The 17,758-nt window shown below is 47.5% G+C and overlaps 1 protein-coding gene across 3 annotated transcripts in view; it reads right to left on the bottom strand.

The window, feature by feature from the left end:
* Positions 1–7,154: 7,154 nt before the first annotated feature.
* The window catches only part of znf384a (zinc finger protein 384 a), a 34,939-nt gene continuing 24,335 nt past the window's right edge, over positions 7,155–17,758 (bottom strand). For all 3 annotated transcript variants that reach the window (XM_056298157.1, XM_056298156.1, XM_056298158.1), the window contains 3 exons: positions 12,484–12,562; positions 10,006–10,164; positions 7,155–9,133 (listed from right to left, as the gene is read on the bottom strand). In XM_056298157.1, the coding sequence (XP_056154132.1) occupies positions 8,723–9,133; positions 10,006–10,164; positions 12,484–12,562 (649 nt within the window). In that variant the 3' untranslated portion in view covers positions 7,155–8,722. The remainder of the gene's footprint in view (positions 9,134–10,005; positions 10,165–12,483; positions 12,563–17,758) is intronic.

Here is a 17,758-nt window from a genome sequence, read left to right as displayed (position 1 = left end):
GGACAGCCCGGGGCTCGAACCCAGGACCTTCTTGCTGGGAGGCGACCGCGCTAACCGCTGCACCACAGCACCGCCACAAAAGAAACCAATATATATAATTTGTTTTGACTGCACAATCAGGGCGGCACGGTGGCACAATGGTTAGCGCGGTCGCCTCACAGCAAGAAGGTCCTGGGTTCGAGCCCCGGGGTAGTCCAGCCTTGGGGGTCGTCCCGGGTCGTCCTCTGTGTGGAGTTTGCCTGTTCTCCCCGTGTCTGTGTGGGTTTCCTTCCACAGTCCAAAGACACGTAGGTCAGGTGACTCACCGGGTGTGGGTGTGCTGGCCCCGTGATGGCCCGGCGGCCTGTCCAGGGTGTCTGTCTCCCCGCCTGCCGCCCAGTGACTGCTGGGATAGGCTGGAGGATAATGGAGAATGAACGGATGAATGAGTCTCTTCAACAACATGCAGTGTGCTTTAAGACCTTTCCAACACAGAGAAGTAGCCTTGTGTTTTACAGGATCCTTAAGACCTCCTGCATTTAACGAAAGAAAGGAAAATCTCTGACGTCAGAGAATAGAGAATAATAGAGAATAGAATAAAGAAACACTATCTCTCTATCTATCTACCTATATCTATGTATATAGATATAGATATATATACAAGTTTAACCCCACAACACTTTGTGAGGAACAATGACAAGAACCAACCTCTTTAAATGTGTCCTCCACTCAGAAGTTCCTCTAAAAGAACCAAACCCTTCCATCCTTTCTTTAATGTCTTCACCGGTAGGATTGCATGTCAGTGTTCACTCGGTCAAATATGTCCGTTGCCCATCGATGGATCCACAGGGTCTACGATAGTCTGTTTCTTCCCGGCCTTCTCGCTCCTGCTATCCGAGGCCGGAGAGCTTCTCCGGCCTGTTTATCTGCCATGGTTCAGTCTTCAGCAAAGCGAACTCCCGCTTCCCTGCATGTTTTCCCCTCCTTCGTCCTTCTCCACATCCCATCTCTGCGTTGACCTCCGACAGACCTCCTCTTCTCCTCCTTTCTCCCCACCCCATGACCAGTGTCTACCATCTCATCCATCTTCTGCACCCATTGCGGTGCGACCTTCTTGAGTAGGTTAATCACCTCCTCCCTTGTGCTTTCATTTACCGTTTCTTTCCTGCCTTTCATTCCCAGATTCCCCCGCCTGCTGCGCCTTCATGTTCGCCCTCTCTTTCTTTAAGACCGCTGTTCTCTTTTTCCAGAGCTGCCACCTTCTCTTCTGAGGCAGTGCTGTAGCCAGGCCGCCAAACCATCTTCTCCTTCATCTGAGCATCGATACCTCCCAGCTTTTCTCGTCTTCTTCTTCTTCTTCTTCTTCTTCTTCTTCTTCTTCTTCTTCATCAAACCTGGTGCCCAGGGGGTTTATTGCAGTCAGGACAGACTCAGTTGCAGACTCTTCATTTGGCCTTACCCATACCCCAATATGGGAGCCCTCAGATCAGTGGGCGGGCACCAACCCTACTCCTGAACAGGGGCGGATGTACAGGGTGGCAAGGGGTGGCAGCTGCCACCTCTGGGACACAGTCTTGCCACCCCAGGAAAAAATCCTCTAGATCCACCACTGCTCCTGAAGGGGGAATTTTCACCATTTTTCTCCACGACTGTACTCGGCCAGTTGCCCCACTCTTACCCACATCCGGCTCCCCCGACCAAGCCGAAGGTGACACGGGTATTCGAACCGGTGATCCCTGTGTTGGTAGGCGGCGGAATAGACCGCTCCGCCACCCGGACGCCCCCCGGACGCCCCCGGGCCCGGCATTGGTGGCCTCTTTCGCGTAGCCTTGTCGCTAGCCGCGGTGTTTGTCGTCATATGTTGTATCTTTTTCCCCTAGATTTCACTTCCTTTTCTTTGTTTGGCATTTTTAGACTCGTAATCCAAAACTCCTGTGAGGGGAGAAAAAAAATCTTTATATAATACTGTAACGATCACTGATGAATAGGCTCGGTGTCCCTTGGCTTAGCGGGTCGGACCCTTTAGTCGACTGGTTAACGTTGTCGCCCGCGGTGCGGGAGACACGGGTTCGCGTCCCAGCTGTGGCGGTTCCCGGCTGCCCCCCTGAATTCGCTGCATTGGTGTCAGGAGTGGGATGGCGAGACCGTGAGGCCATGGGAGGCGTTTGGGAGCTGGTGCTCTCCCCCCGCTTCCCGAGAAGGGAGGGGAGGGGGTAGTGTAACGTTAAGGCGGCCGGGACGCGAACCCGTATCTCCTGCGCCGCGGGCGGCATCGCTAACCACTCGACTAGAGGGTCCGACCCGCGGGCCGAGGGCTAACGTGTGTGTGTGTGTACGTTACAACACTACTGAAGCGCTTTAGCATACGCTCTAGCAAGTACATCCGCTCAGTCCGCCATCTTGCCGGAAGCCCACTGACAGTCGCTGTGAGTCCATGAATGAATGAGTCTGTGAATAACCATTGTTCTGCCGACGACATTATAGCGCATGGATTATGGATGGCTAATTGGTGACTTAATTGATTATGACTATTGCAAACTGTTCTCTTCTCTCACGTGTCTCGTCTCTCCTCTCTCTGAATGACGTCTTCTCCCTTCTCGTCTTGTGTGTGTGTGTGTGTGTGTGTGTGTGTGTGTGTGGATGGTGTCACGTGAGTCTCCCTTGTGTGCACGTGCAGTCGGTTCTCCTCCCAGGTCTCCGTGGTGATGGTGGTCGCCTCCTGGACGCTGCTTGGCCTCCCCCTCATCACATGTTCTTGTTATAGCTCTTATAAATCCATAGTTTTGTTTGGGTTTTTTTGGACATGCGTCTGGACACTGCTTGGCATCCTGCGCGTCATGTGCTTCATAAATGTTATCATTCCATCATAATTGTGTAAACTACTAATAAGACCCGTTAGCCCCCTAGCTAGCTAATGGGTCTGACCCTTTAGCCGAGCGGTTAGTGACGTCGCCTTGTGGTGCAGTACACCCCGTATCTCGAATCCCGCACCGGGCAACAAAGTAACCGGTTACAATTCCATCATAATGGCGTTATCCTCCTTCAGCGCTGTATCGTGTAAGTTGTGTGAACACAACATGACGTCACGTTGTGCGCCTTGGGAGAGAGCTCCTCCTCTGGTGCTCTCCCTGAGGGTTCTTCCTGCTGTTCCTCCCTGCTCCAGGGTTTAGGGAGGTGCTCCTTATCCGAGGGTCTCAGGACAGGATGCTGTGTTGCCGTTAAGCCCGCTGAGGCAAATTTGTAATTTGTGATGTTGGGCTACACAAATAAAACGGACTTGACTTGATGGGGAGCGGGGCAGCTGGCATTAGGTGGGGCAGCCACAGCCAGGTGTCAGAGGTCATTACAAACCGGCATGGGCGTGTAAATGTGTGTCGTAAGGAGGCGCGCGTGTCTATTATGACTATTACTACAATTTATGAGCAGAATTGTAATTTGCATATAATGCAAGTATAATTGATTAGCATACTTGTGTATTTTATGAGCATACATGTCTGCCACTTTAAAGTGGCTGCTACGCCCCCCTCTGGAAAAGTGAGGCAACATTTTTTTCTCTTCTATTCACAAGCACACAACACTTTCTCATGGGACATTCCTGCCCTGTGGACCCACTGTGGCCTCACTTCCCGGTGCTCCCTGGTAGCACCCCTTCACCCCTTCCTCCCCCCTAGCAAAACGCACTGGCTTACACAACGAGCCCATACAATAAATCCCCTTTACCGCTCTTTTAAAGTGCAGCTCAGACCTCCAGCCACAAAACATATCTTTACCCGCTACACTAAACAGGACGTCTAGGTACACCCGAGAACCTTGATCTTTGTTCTTTCCTCCAGGATGACGGCTTGTCTCCTGCAACCACAGGTAAACGCTCTTCAAACAATCCCATGGCAGGCCGCTATTAAACAACACACACGATACAAACAGAGTTTGTGTTTGTGTCGAGCTGCACAACCACTCGGCCCTCAAATCAGCTGGCGTCCACCCATCCACCCATTATCTGAACCGCTCGCTTCTCCGGCTGTCTGGGATGCTGGAGCCTATCCCAGCAGTCACTGGGCGGCAGGCGGGAAGACACCCTGGACAGGCCGCCAGGCCATCACACGGGGCCCACACACACATATTCATACCTAGGGACGTTAGCTCGGTGAGTCACCTGACCTACATGTCTCTGGACTGTGGGAGGAAACCCACGCAGACACGGGCAGAACATGCAAACTCCACACAGAGGACGACCCGGGACCAGCCCCAAGGTTGGACTACCCCGGGGCTCGAACCCAGGACCTTCTTGCTGTGAGGCCACCGCGCTACCCACTGCCCCACCGTGCCGCCTTGCATGTGCAACAGGAATCCTTCATTTTCTTCAAAATGAGTCGATTCTTAGCGCTTCTCAACTCAAGTCTTGCCTCATTTCCTGTCAGTTTTCATCTTTGCTCTGAACGTTTCAGAGCCCTGGAGAAATGGAGATACGTAGAAAACGATGCGTTCATCAAAAAGAACTCAGCGCAGTTGTTCATCTTCACCTGTTTGCCAAACTTTATTTTCCTTACAGGAGGAAACAGTCTATTCAGATGAGCAAAAAGTGTAACCGTGTATACAGTATGCAAGTGTAGCATAGGAGGGAAGTTAACAACTGTATTATCATCAGCAGGAACAGTAATAACATTAACAAGAATATTGAGAACTTGTGTTATCTGTCATAAAAAGACACATAATGAACTACAGGAAGGAGTACACATTAAGAGAGCCGGCCGACAGCACGGCTTGCTTGAGAACGGGGCATTCTGATTGGGTCGCGAGATAACAAAACCAGAACACGGTGGCAGTGTACCAGGCCCCCTGCACTACAGCGTGGTCTTCGCCTCACGTGGGTGTGGCACGCTCCGGGATCGACTGGCGAGGGTTTGCATGCGGCTGCGTTTCACCGGGAGCCCAGTCCCTGAGGAAGAGCGCAGGTCCGAGATGTCTGTGAAACACTTTAACTGCCCGTAGGAGACAGTGTGGGTCGATCCTTCCGGACAGGGTTTCCAGTTAAATGTCCACTGACTTCTGTTGACCCGTGTAAGGCCAAGCACATCGGGTTTAAAGCAAAGCCAGCTTCAACCGGGCCCAGCTTTGGCTGAATTGGCAAAATAATGAGAATTTCCATTTACAATCCAATATGAAGCAAATATCATCTTGTTATTGAAGTAAATACATTGCGGGGGGGGGGGGGGGTCCTAAAGATGAGATCTTCCAGGGTCTGTGTAAGACCCTGGAAAATTCACTTCTGTTACTTGGTAGACATTTATCAGCGCCACCAGTTTTATAATGACCGGGCATTCAGCAGCTTAATTTTGGACAGGGGACCACCGCTGGACTCCACTTTACACCGGTGTCTTATGGGACAAGTGAACTGGAGTCTTAAACGTGTCCCTTAAACAACAACCCCCCCTAGTGTGTCAGTCAGACTGTGTCCATGACTGTCTTCTCTGCGGTGCTGGCTGGCTGGTTTACGGATGGTGCTGCCGCCTACGGTAAGCACAGGCTGCTGAGTCCTGCAGGCTGAGCCGGGAAGCAGATCAGCCATGTGATGGATCATGTTACCAACACTGCACATTTTGGGTAAAGACTTCTAACTTGCATCTTCCTTTCCAAATGTGTGCTTTAGATACACGGGTTAAACTGGACGTGCTGAAACATATCTGATGCTCGTGTTCAGCTGCGCCACAACTCGCCGCTGGACTCAGCTTTCCAGCGGCGGCGCTCTGTCCAGTGAGTAAGACAGTATTCTAACCTATATGAACGATGGCAAAAACTACAAACATTGGTTTTTGAAAAAAAAAAAAAACCTGGAATTTTCCTGGGCCATCGTATTCCCTGTTGGATTATATCTCAGTACAACAGAGTTCAGCGCGACGGTGGGCTCTGCAACCATATGAAGGGTGTGTGTGTGTGTGTGTGTGTGTGTGTGTGTGTGTGTGTCTTAGCTGAACAATAGTTTTGCGTACTTTGTGTTCAAACTTTTCCGAGAACTGAAAACGGGCAAAATCATCTCGTCATTTTCCCGACTTCGCAGAGGTGCCTAGGAGCCCCGTGAAGCACGTCTGTATGCAGGGTGGCGCTGTTCCACTGCGTTTTCATCCTGCGGTGCTCTCAGAATTTAGATGCTTTGTTGGCAACGTAACTAACGGCAACCTGGAAGCGGAACAGAAGTGTGGTAATGGTAACTTTCTTTTGGGTAATATATGCTTTACAGAGGCCAATGCTTCCCTTTTCTCATGAAAACAAGTCTATCTAGTTTATGTACAGCATACCGCAATACAACAATGCCTCAGACTGATAATGTGGATAACATTTGCATACAGTTATAATAAAAAAGTAATAATAGTTTGTATGAAAAGTTAAAAAAAAAATCCAACAAACAAATCAAAATCGATAACAGTACCAGTCAGCCATTTTATGTCACTCCATCATTATTTCCTTATTACTCCCCGCCACCAGAGGCGGTGTACAGAAAACGGTCTTTTTTTGAAGAACATCAACATTAATAATGACAACAGAACACCTGCTCTGCTGGGGCGCTCTCTCCCCCGCTCCTCCCCCATTCACAACCACACAGTCTCCCTTCTCCCCTCCCAGTCGTTCACTTTCCTCTGTTGGTAGAAAAATACTTATGATATATAAAAAAACAATAACAAAAAGGTACAATGATGAAAAACTTAAGAGGGATGAACAAACTTCAATAAGTGCTTTCTTTACATCGAACCCCCCCCCCCTCATCCCCTTTAGCTCTCCTCGGGCCTCCTTCCTCCACTTAGTGCATTCTTAAACCCACCTGGCTTTCACTGAAGGCTCCATCACAAAACGCTTCCTCACCTCCTCTCTCCCTGGCACCTCCCCCACCTCATCTCTGATGACTCCTGCAAAGGTAGAACGACGTCCAAAATGGCGGTGCATCTGGAAAAATGAGGAAACACTTCAACCATGACCCACAATCCTTGTGGTCCTCCTCCTCTTCCCTTTTTTCTTGATGGCCTCTTCTCTGGCTTTGACTGGGTCAGTTTCTAAAACATCCAATCTCCTGTTGTCCACCATAACTCGACAGTGCCCCTCGGAGGCTGTTTTTACCCTTTAAAAGTATTTAGTCCCAAGTGTAACCCCCCCACACAACCCCCCTCACATTCAGCTTCATGCAATCCACTGGCTTCCTGTTTCAACCCCTGCTAAGTCTGAATCTCTTAAGCCTTCCCTCATTCGGTCACTCGTCCTCTCTCCTGAATGGCGGAGAAGATCCTCATGAACACGATCAGGGTCATTCCTCTCCCCTTGGTGGTTTCTCGTCAACCTCCCTCAGTTACAGATGAGAAGAATTTCGATTAGAAAACAACACATGCCCCCCAACTCCCCTGCTTCAGAACCTCCAACCACTGAAACCTATACTGGGTTTCTATAGACAGTTTATAAAAAAATAAAAGCCCCCAAAAAATACCGAGAATTGTCATGAAATATAAAATACTTAACTATAAACATGGCTGAAGTCTTGATGTACAATGTGGAGGAAGCGCATGATAACAGTTAAGTGAAGCTGTCGACTCCCCCACTCTCTGCTTCTATTATTATTATTGTTGTTGTTGTTTTTGGCACCTAAAAAGAAACCTGTTAGTCTCTCATTCAACGACTTGTGTGCCACCCGTGTCCTCAGTTGATGCCGGCTGTACAGGAGGTGATGGGGAGGGGAGAAGAGGTGGCTCAAGGGCCTTATTAATGGAGTTTCTCCAGGGGGGACCACTAGTTTAGGATCAGTATGCAGGACCACGATTCCAGAATAGCATCTTCACACTAAGTTGATCCTTCACACACAGTGGTGCAAGACGGAGAGCCCAACACCACCTCATCTGGTTCCTGGAGACACGGCAGTCTGGACCAGGATAACATGCAGGGGCATGTAGCCAAGCTGAAGCTGGGGAAGGCTGTGGTGGAGAACAGAACCGACATTCGCTAATGCAAATTTAATGGCAACAAAAGGGCAAGTCGGTGAGCTCATCACCTTTGTTGCAATTAAAAAACAAAACGTCTGTGGTTTATAGATTTGATGGTTTTTGATGTGATCTAGCTGAAGTTTGATAGATTCTTATGTTAAAGCCTGACTTCGGCCCAGCTGAGCTTGACTCCCAAAATGCCAAATGACACCAATAAGATGAGGACAATTTACAGTAGAGTGGCTGTGAGGAGATGGGTGTTGATGGTGGAAATTGGTTTCAGGCTGTTTTTTAGGGATGAGGAGCAGGGTTTTTTTATGCATATCGGTGTCCCAGATCAGCGTTTCAACTGAGAGATGCTTGGTGAACATGGGCTCAGGAATCAGGCAGCACACTGAAAAAACTACCCGTCCGAACGAGTCATTCCATCTCATATTCCACTTTATAATCTTATTTCCTAAAAACAAGGAAGAAAAAGTGACACGAAATGAGGAAAATTCATACTCATTTCCAAAAAGGCTCTCCTCAATCAAGTGATGTTAACTTGGATGAGAAAAATCCCTCCACTGGTGTCAAAAATAGCGCCACTTTCCAGAAAATGCAACAAACCAGTTGAACGGGAAACTCCTCAAATGTTCCCGCCCCACTGGCGTCAACATTTTAACTCATCAAGAAAAAATGAGAGAACAGCACTGAATACAACACTGGATGACTCGGCAAGACGGACATTTCAGCAATGTGCAGAGACAGTCTTAGATTCCTCTGACAGGCAGGGCGGCGAGGGCCTACGAGTTCATGTGCTCCACCTGAATGGCGGAAGTGGAGACGGTGAGGCAGAGGTCCTTGTGGGCCACCGACAGGTCTGCCACACTGGCCGGTTTGTACTGAATCTCACCAGTCGCCACCGTCTTGTACTGGTGAAGGTCGAATGGGCACGGAACCACGGCTTCCGTGGGTTGCTGGGGGGGCTGGTAGCTGCCCGGCGGACCCGAGTTGGGGTTGTTTGGATTTGGCTGGTTGGGAACCTGGGTCGCTCTGCCCGCAACCCCACCAGCACCGCCTCCTCTCCCCCGGCCACGGCCCCGCCCCCTACCTCCTCCAGGGGTGTGGCCTTGGGCCTGCTGTGCGGCTACTGCTGCTGCTACTGTCAGTGGGTCAGGGTTGTGCTTCCTCATGTGTTTCATCAGGTAGGTCTCCTAGAAGACAGAAGAGAAAAACAGTGAGTAGTGGAGAAGGGATAAAGGAGAGAGAAATTGTTCAGTATTGTGTAATTTCACAATACACAGACTTTCAGACCTGCCTTCATTTGGCAAGTGTAGACACCATCTATGAGTGATCTGAATAGTTGAGAACATCCTCTTCACATTTACTGCATCATTTTCAAGGAGATGCTGTTTAACTCAGTTCAGTTCTGGGCTGCACGCAGTCAGAATTCTTGGAAAGCACGGTCCAGGATGATTTAGAGCTCTGCAGCATAAGCAGGCTGTCACTGATCAATATGATTCATGGAAGTGATTAACATTAGTACTTCCAACATGGCTGTAGTTGATCTTGGCCCTACCTGGTAAGAGATAAAGTGTCTGACTTCAGGACATGAGGTGGGGATGTAGGCTCGGGTTATACCAACAGATCAATGGGGGAAAACTGCTCATTCATCAGATCAAACCACAACATTTATCAAGAAATTTTATAAACTTAAGGCCTTTATGAATTGTAATGAATTGTAATGAATGAAAAATATTAATTGATGAAAAGCAACATGGATTTTGACACTTGTAAAGCATTAATTTTTCAATTACTACGAACAAAAACGCATATGTTTACTATGTTTGTGATTCTCGTCAACTTTCTCCCTTCTAAACCTTCTCTGCTAATCCGGCAAGATAAGACACCACGTCCAAACCCGCTGCAGTTAGCCACAGTGTAATATGGACCAACATGGTTGTCAACGCCAACTACTCACCATGTTCTAACTTTCTGTCCATTCAATTAATCTAATTTCTGTGCGAGGGCACTTAAGAGGCAACTGACTGACTGACTGGTCTGACAGACAGGTGCGAGGGCCTACCGAGGTGTAAGATCGGTTGCAGAGGCCACAGGAGAACAGCTTGGCGTGTTTGACGGTGTGTGTGGACAGATGCACCTCCAGGCTGGTGGCATCCGTGTAACCCCGGTTACAGTTGTGGCACTTGTACGGTTTGTCTTTGTTGTGCTGCCGGCGATGAGACTGGTGGGGAGAGAGGTTGAAAACTGAGTTAATGTTCAGTTGAAATACTCTTAAAATTATATCAGGTGCAGTTGATTGGGAGATTAATTCCTTTTTAAAGGTGGATGCTAGGAGAGAAGGCATATACAGTGCTGCTTGAAAGTTTGTGAACCCTCCAGACATGGTCACTGTTTTTGTAAAAAACATTAAAATAAGCTCATTACACATACATCCAAATCCCAATTTGTAAAGCACACCTTCCAAATAATGGACACACACACAAAAAGAGATATATTTTCATTATTTAATTCAACAAAGGTAGTTTATTTCACAAAAACTGAAAATTTAACATGTGCAAAAGTATGTGAACCCTTGTATTAGTAGCTTGTGGCTCCTCCTTTTGCAGCCATTACTTCAACCAAACATCTTCTGTAACCACTAACCGGTCTCTCACATCTGCTTATGGGGCTTTTTGCCCACTCCTCCTTGCAGAACTCAGCCAGTTGAGAGAGGTTGGAGGGACATCTGGTATGTACCAACTTCTTAAGGTCTCGCCACAACATTTCAATTGGATTAAGATCCGGACTTTGACTGGGCCTATCCAGAGTACGAATCCTCTTTCTCTGAAGCCATTCCTTTGTAGTTTTGCTGGAATGCTTTGGGTCACTGTCTTGTTGCATAATCCATTTTCGTCCCAGCTTCAACTCCCTGACTGATGGCAGGAGATTCTGTTCAAGAATTTGTTGATATGCCGCAGAATTCATGGTTCCTTGGATAATATGGAGTCGTCCAGGTCCAGAAGCAGAAAAGCAGCCCCAGACCTTCACATTTCCACCACCATGCTTCACTGTTGGGAGGAGGTTCTTTTCTTCATATGCAGTGTTGGCTTTTCTCCAAACATATTGGTTTCGATTGTGACCAAATAATTCTATTTTGGACTCGTCTGTTCAGAGAATGGACTTCCAGAAGGCCTTTGGTTTGTCCTAGTGCTCTCTGGCAAAGTTGAAACGGGCAGCTTTGTTCTTTTTTGAGAGCAGAGGCTTCCTTCTAGCAACCCTCCCATGAATGTCATGGCTATTCAATTTCCGTCTGATTGTAGACGCATGCACATTTGTCCCAGATGCTACCAGAGAGGTCTGCAACTCTCTAGAGGTGATGTGTGGGTTGGCCTTTACCTGATTTATTATTTTTCTGGTGCTTCTGGGTGATAGTTCTGATGGGCGTCCACTTCTAGGCAGAGTTGCTGTCATGTTGAAGGCCCTCCATTTGTAAATTATTTGTCTTACAGTGGATGGATGGAGCTGGAATCTCTTGGAGATGGTCTTATATCCCTCCCCAGACTGATGGGCTATCACTACCCTCTTCTTCATGTCCTCGGATATCTCCTTTGCTCTCAGCATTGTTGATTTGTATGGGACCACAGTGGTTTGGTTGGTTTCCTCTCTCTTTTAATTAGTGCAGGCCAAACCCTTTCCCAAGGATGTCTCATTTCATTGGTCTGCTTAAATGATTAATTAAGCACCCAAATGTGTTTCACCCGAGTCTGTTACCTGCTTGACTTAACCAATGCAGCTGGGGGTTCACTTACTTTTGCACATACACTAATTCCATGTTTCATGTAGTTTTTGGGCTACTTAAACAAGTCCCACTAAACAAGTACATGCAACTGATAAACATATATCTGACATTTTATACATAAAAGCTGGTGATGATAGAATAAGAAAATCATGGTAAAACAACAGAAACATCTAAACTGCTCAAGGGGTTCACATACTTTCAAGCAGCACTGTACATTATGGGGCAGATTTATCCCTGATGTTGTATTAGTCGTCTTCCACCATGTCACACTACAAGGGCTAAAACGACTGTTTTCTTTCCCTGGCGCTCATTTTTGTATCCAACAGCCCATGTCTGTCAGACTGGGCCATTATCAGACTGATATGGTGCAGTCTGAGGAGACCGTTACTTAAAAACAAGAGACGAGAGGTAAACACTTAAAATTTGTGGAATTCATATAGCCCTGTGATGGCCTGGCAGCCTGTCCAGGGTGTCTCCCCGCCTGCCGTCCAGTGACTGCTGGGATAGGCTCCAGCATCCCCGCGACCCTGAGAGCAGGATAAGCGGTTTGGATAATGGACGGATGGATGGAATTCAGCCAATGCTATTATCGAGAGCAACCTAACAATATGTAAGCAGTTTTGTGATGTTGCTTAAGAAACATCAACACAACACTTTACCTGTTTGACAGACACAATAATGGTTGCAAGGAACTGACCTGTGGCCGTTGAAGAAACATGCGGGTCAAGCGTTGGTGTTTACTTGACAGATGAGTGTGTTTACCTGGAGGTTGGAGAGCTGAGTGAATGCCTTCTCACAGCCAGGATGGACACACTTGTACGGCCGGTCACCGGTGTGGATCCTACATGAAGACACAGACAGGCACAGATGCACAAACACACACCTTTAGGTGGTAACCACTTAAATCAACATCTGAATCACACAGTGCTGCATGTTTCTGAGAACAATGAGAGCTTTATATATTCTTTCGGTTCGATATTTATGAAAAGCTTCAGGTCAGCCTCAACAGTTGGTTTCCCTGTTGCACACTTTTTTGTAAAGCACAAGGACTAGGGGTTGACCGATTATCGGATTTGACATTCAGTATTTTCATGATGATTGGAATCTTTTTTGTTTTATCTGATTGCTAATAAAATAATTTTAAAAATGAGCTACTTTGGCTGATGCAGCCACCTCTCTCTGTAGGCACCGCTCTGCTTTCGAGCAACGTCCCACCCACAGCACTATCTGATAGGTTATTACTCATGACGCGTAACCAATCAACGTGCATTTGAAGACGAGCAGCTCCTTTGAGCGAGCGGAGCTGAGTTTCGAATGTAAGGCAGCAGATACTGCCGAAGTTGCAATAAACATCACAGTCATCTACGCTAACGTTGCAAAAACACCACAATCTTCTATTATGATGACAAGCATGTCCGGTTTCCCCGTTACACCACTGAATATGCCCGAATAATGCACTTTGCTGCAGTGATATACAGTTAACTATAACAAGATAATAGAGTTCATTTATGCAGCAATAGCTATATCTTTCAGTAATGTTGGTGCCAGTGCAACTGGAACTTATTCTAGCTGCCACATTGCAAATGAAACATTACTCACCAGTACGAATTGGTGTTTTTACATATTCATCCAAACTTCACACTTGACACTTTAGGGTGTAATCCCCCCTTCAACCACAGTGTGCATTGCAATAAGAGTGGTGCTGTTCATGTTTCCACTTGTTGACGCCACGGGAAGTGAAGAATCAGAATTTATTATGATAAACTTCGCTGAAAACTTTACTGCTTGCAGCTTCTCGAGAAAGTCAGCCAAAGTTTTAGTGCACTCATTCTCATTCAAAAAACTCATTCTCTCATGTGAGGCTTCACCATACGGCGTGGGTGTCATGTTGTCACACAAAATGGAGGACGGAAGTGAAAAACCACTACGCGCACACCCTTAAACCTGCAGAAGCATGCTATTCACAGTTGGATAAAGAGGGTTTACCAGTGATTTTTGGAATTCAGAGATTTCACGAATATTTCTATGCTAGTCTTCACAATCTACACTGACCACAAGCCAATGATCGCCCTGTTCAATGAAAAAAAGCCAGTACCACAGAGAGGGTCACCACGGGTCCAGAGGTGGTCGCTGCTCCTGAGGGTGTACGAGTACAAAATTGTGTACAAGCCAAGAAAGGACACCGAGGTGGCTGATCATGTTCTGCTGTTGGACCAGATGGAGGATGCGCCGGTGCACACAGAGCAGATATATAAGTGGACAGCGAAAGATGTGACCTTGTCCCAAGTGCACGAATACCTGCTAAAAGGGTGGCCAGCATGCGTTGATCCAGACCTGAGTCCCTATCACTCACGGAGAATGGAGATGTGTGTGTGCCGCGTGCTGTGGGACTCCCGAATCATCATTCCAACCAAAGGCTGAGGCACCCTCCTGAAGCTACTTCACCAGACGCACCCTGACATGTTGCGGCTGAAAGACTTAGCCAGGTCATACATCTAGTGGCCAGGCATGGACCAGGGAATAGAGCAAGAGGTACAGGCGTACGATGAGTGTCAAAAAAGCAGAAAGGCGGGATCGCCAGTTCGAATCCCCGTGTTATCTCCAGCTTGGTCAGGCATCCCTACAGACACAATTGGCCGTGTCTGTGGGTGGGAAGCCAGATGTGGGTATGTGTCCTTGTCACTGCACTAACACCTCCTCTGGTCGGTCGGGGCGCCTGTTCGGGGGGGGGGGGGGGACACAGTGTGATCTTCCCACGTGCTACGTCCTCCTGGTGAAACTCCTCACTGCCACATGAAAAGAAGCGGCTGGCGACTCCATGTGCATCAGAGGAGGCATGTGGTAGTCTGCAGCCCTCCCCGAATTGGCAGAAAAGGTGGAGCAATGACCGGGACGGCTCGGAAGAGTGGGGTAATTGGCCAAGTATAATTGGGGAGAAAAGGTGGGGGAGGGGAATCCAAAAAAAAAAAAGCAGAAAGGCCCCCCCACACACCCCGTTACACCCTTGGGAGTGGCCGGAGACTCCATGGAGTAGACTCCACTTAAGACTATTCAGGCCCATTCCTGGGCCTTCCTTGCTGATCGTGGATGCACATTCAAAGTGGATGGACGTTTACCCTGTGAGTTCCGCCACCTCACAAGCCGCAATCGAGAGGGTCAGACAGAGTTTCAGCACCCATGGACTGCCACAGGTTCTCGTGTCAGACAACGGGGCCTGTTTCACGAGTACTGAGTTTGGGACATTCATGAAGCAGAATGGCATCCACCATGTAACATCAGCTCCATTTCACCCTTCTTCAAATGGACTAGCTGAAAGGGCCGCCCAGACGTTCAAAGTGGGGATGAAGAAAATAAAGGAGGAGACGATTGAAACCAGACCGTCAGTTTCTCTTCAGCTACTGCATCACACCGCATGCCTCAACGGGCCTATCACCGGTGGAAATGCTGATGTTACGCAAACCAAGGTCACCGTTTTGAGCTGCCCCTGCCCAACGTCAAAACAAAGAGCCAGAAAAAACAAGAACAACAGAAATCTTCACATGACAAACATAAACATGCAAAGCTGCGAAGTCTCCTGCCAGGATACGATGTCTTCATACGGAACTACAGCTACGGGCTGAAGTGGATCCCGGCAGTCATCAAGAGCGACACAGGCCCAGTGTCATACACCATCATCGTGGTGAACAGCCAGTCCATAAGGAGGCACGTGGACCACATAAGAGCACATTTCACTACCACAACCAGTACTGCCAACCCAGAGAACAGCTGGGACCAGACCAACATCGGGGGTGAGGATCCTGCCAGCTCATCTCCAGAGATGCTGGGCGAGTTGCTGGAACCTCAAGCAGAAGCAGAACAGAGTCCGCGGTGGTGTAGCAGTCTAAGCATCGGCTTTTTGCCGATGCAGTTGCCCACTGGGGACCGGGGTTCGCGCCTCGGTCTTGTCAGATACAACTATGGCCGGACTCGACGAAGCAGCAGTAATTGGCAACGCTGTCTTCGGGAGGGGGGTGGAGTCGGCTTGTGTTCGTCACATGAATGCGTCTCTGGGTGTGTCGGAAAAAGCAGTGGTTCGGCCTGGAGTCGCCTTGTCACCAAAGTGGGGAGGCGTCTCCTTCAAGACCGCCGGCCGGAGAGATGCAGTTGGCGAACGCATGTAGTACGAGGGGGGGTGTTTGAATTAAAATAGGGATCAATTTGCCACCAAATTGGGAGAAAAATCAGAATAAATTTAAAAAAAAAGCAGCAGCAGAACAGACACCTGAACACATTCCTGAGGACACAAACACCAGAGACACAAAGGTCAGACTTGCCTAGGAACTTACCTGTCACACTTCCCATGTGAAGCTCCACATGCAAAAGAGCACCTCCAGCTTGGCTGAAGGATTTTGTTAGGTAGATCATTTTTAGAACAAGAATGTGCTCTGGTCTCACTAGAAGGCTGGAAAGAAAGGAGACACACTACTTTTATGTAAAAGATTATTGTATTCTTAGCTTAAAGGGAGGGGGTTTAATCTTACCAGTTTTGGAGCCCATCAGTTAGGGGGCACTATATATAAATTATATCCCATATATAATTGCCTCGAAGCAGAGCGCTGTTCCGTCGATTGGGGGTTATAGCCATGTTCACGTGGCGGTCTGCAAGCTATGTTCAATAAAGACCAGAGACATATACTCATCTGTCAGAGTGTTCATCAGCACTGAAGACATAACAGAAGGCACAGCTGGAGGGGAATGTGAATCCATTCCAAACACCCCAAGTAAAAGCCATGCTACCAAAAAGTTGAGGAATGCTCCATCAACTGCCAAACCAACCCTGATTTAAGTGCAAAATAACATAATACAAATCCTCTCTGGAAAAATCAATGAAAGAGCAGATCAACTCGAAGGAATGATCAAGAAGAACTCAGCTGAAACTGAGGACGTGAGTGAGGTGCTTAACTCAATGCAGAGATGTCATGGAATTAAAGGAGGAAAGTGATATGCTGAAAATAGAAAATGTGGAGATAAAGAAAAAGATGGTAGAACTGGAATCAAGAGTTAATGAACAACAGCGATACAACCGAAGATGGTGTCTACAGCTGTATGGTGTAGCTGAAAATCCTGCTGAAAATGTAAAAGCCAGTCAGAGATATCTGCAGTGTAGTGATTCCAGAGGCGGTGAAGAATGAGGTGGCGGCAGCGGTTGACATAGCACACCGTCTTGATCGATTTAAACCCAGGGAAGAAAGAAATGTGAGACCACGTCCGATCATCATGAGGTCTGCGTCAAGAGCAGTGAGGGATCTTACATGGAGGCATGCCAAGCAAAGCTTCTTTCTGAAAAGTCAAGATACACCTTCAAGGAGGATCTCAACACCAGTGACAAAGCAGCAAGGAGTTGTCTGTGGCCAGCGGCGCAGAAGGCAAGAAAGGAGGGCAAGACTGCCAACTTCAGTGGAGTCAGAGCGTTTATTGGTGGTAAAGAAGTGCATCCTGATGGAAAGTAAAGGTAAACGAAAACATGACCTCAGTATTGTTGACACTGAAGTTGATAAATATGATGGTGAAGAAACGTCACTAACGTTATGATAAGGTTTGACTATGAAGTTTAGATTATGTTTGCTATTCAAAAACAATTGAAACCTCAAAACTTACAGCTGTGCATGTAATAATTTTGCATATGTTGTGCAATTGTTAATACGACATGTTTAATATGAGCGAATCCTATAGCCTATAGGAAAAGGTTAAGTTCAGTCTATACAAGTCATCTTTTTTCCTCTTCTTTGTTTTGATGCCTCTTTGTTTTTTCTGTAAATGCCAGGGGTATACGAAACCTACCCAAGAGAGAAGCTCTTTTTATATTGCAAAGATAAAGGTGTTGATTTTCATTATCTTCAGGAAACTCGTGCATGTTCAACTGATGAATCGTTTTGGAAAAATCAGTGGAGTAGTGAGATGTAGTTTTCCAATGGCAGTAATAGATCAGCAGGAGGCGCCATTTTAAAGGATACAATTAGAGGTTGGATATTGCACCGTGAAAAGGACATGTCTCGGA

This window comes from Lampris incognitus, chromosome 18, assembly GCF_029633865.1.
Source record: "Lampris incognitus isolate fLamInc1 chromosome 18, fLamInc1.hap2, whole genome shotgun sequence".
NCBI classification, from domain to species: domain Eukaryota; kingdom Metazoa; phylum Chordata; class Actinopteri; order Lampriformes; family Lampridae; genus Lampris; species Lampris incognitus.
The sequence above is the reverse complement of the archived record's forward strand: the minus strand, read 5'-3'. Positions and strand labels throughout refer to the sequence as shown.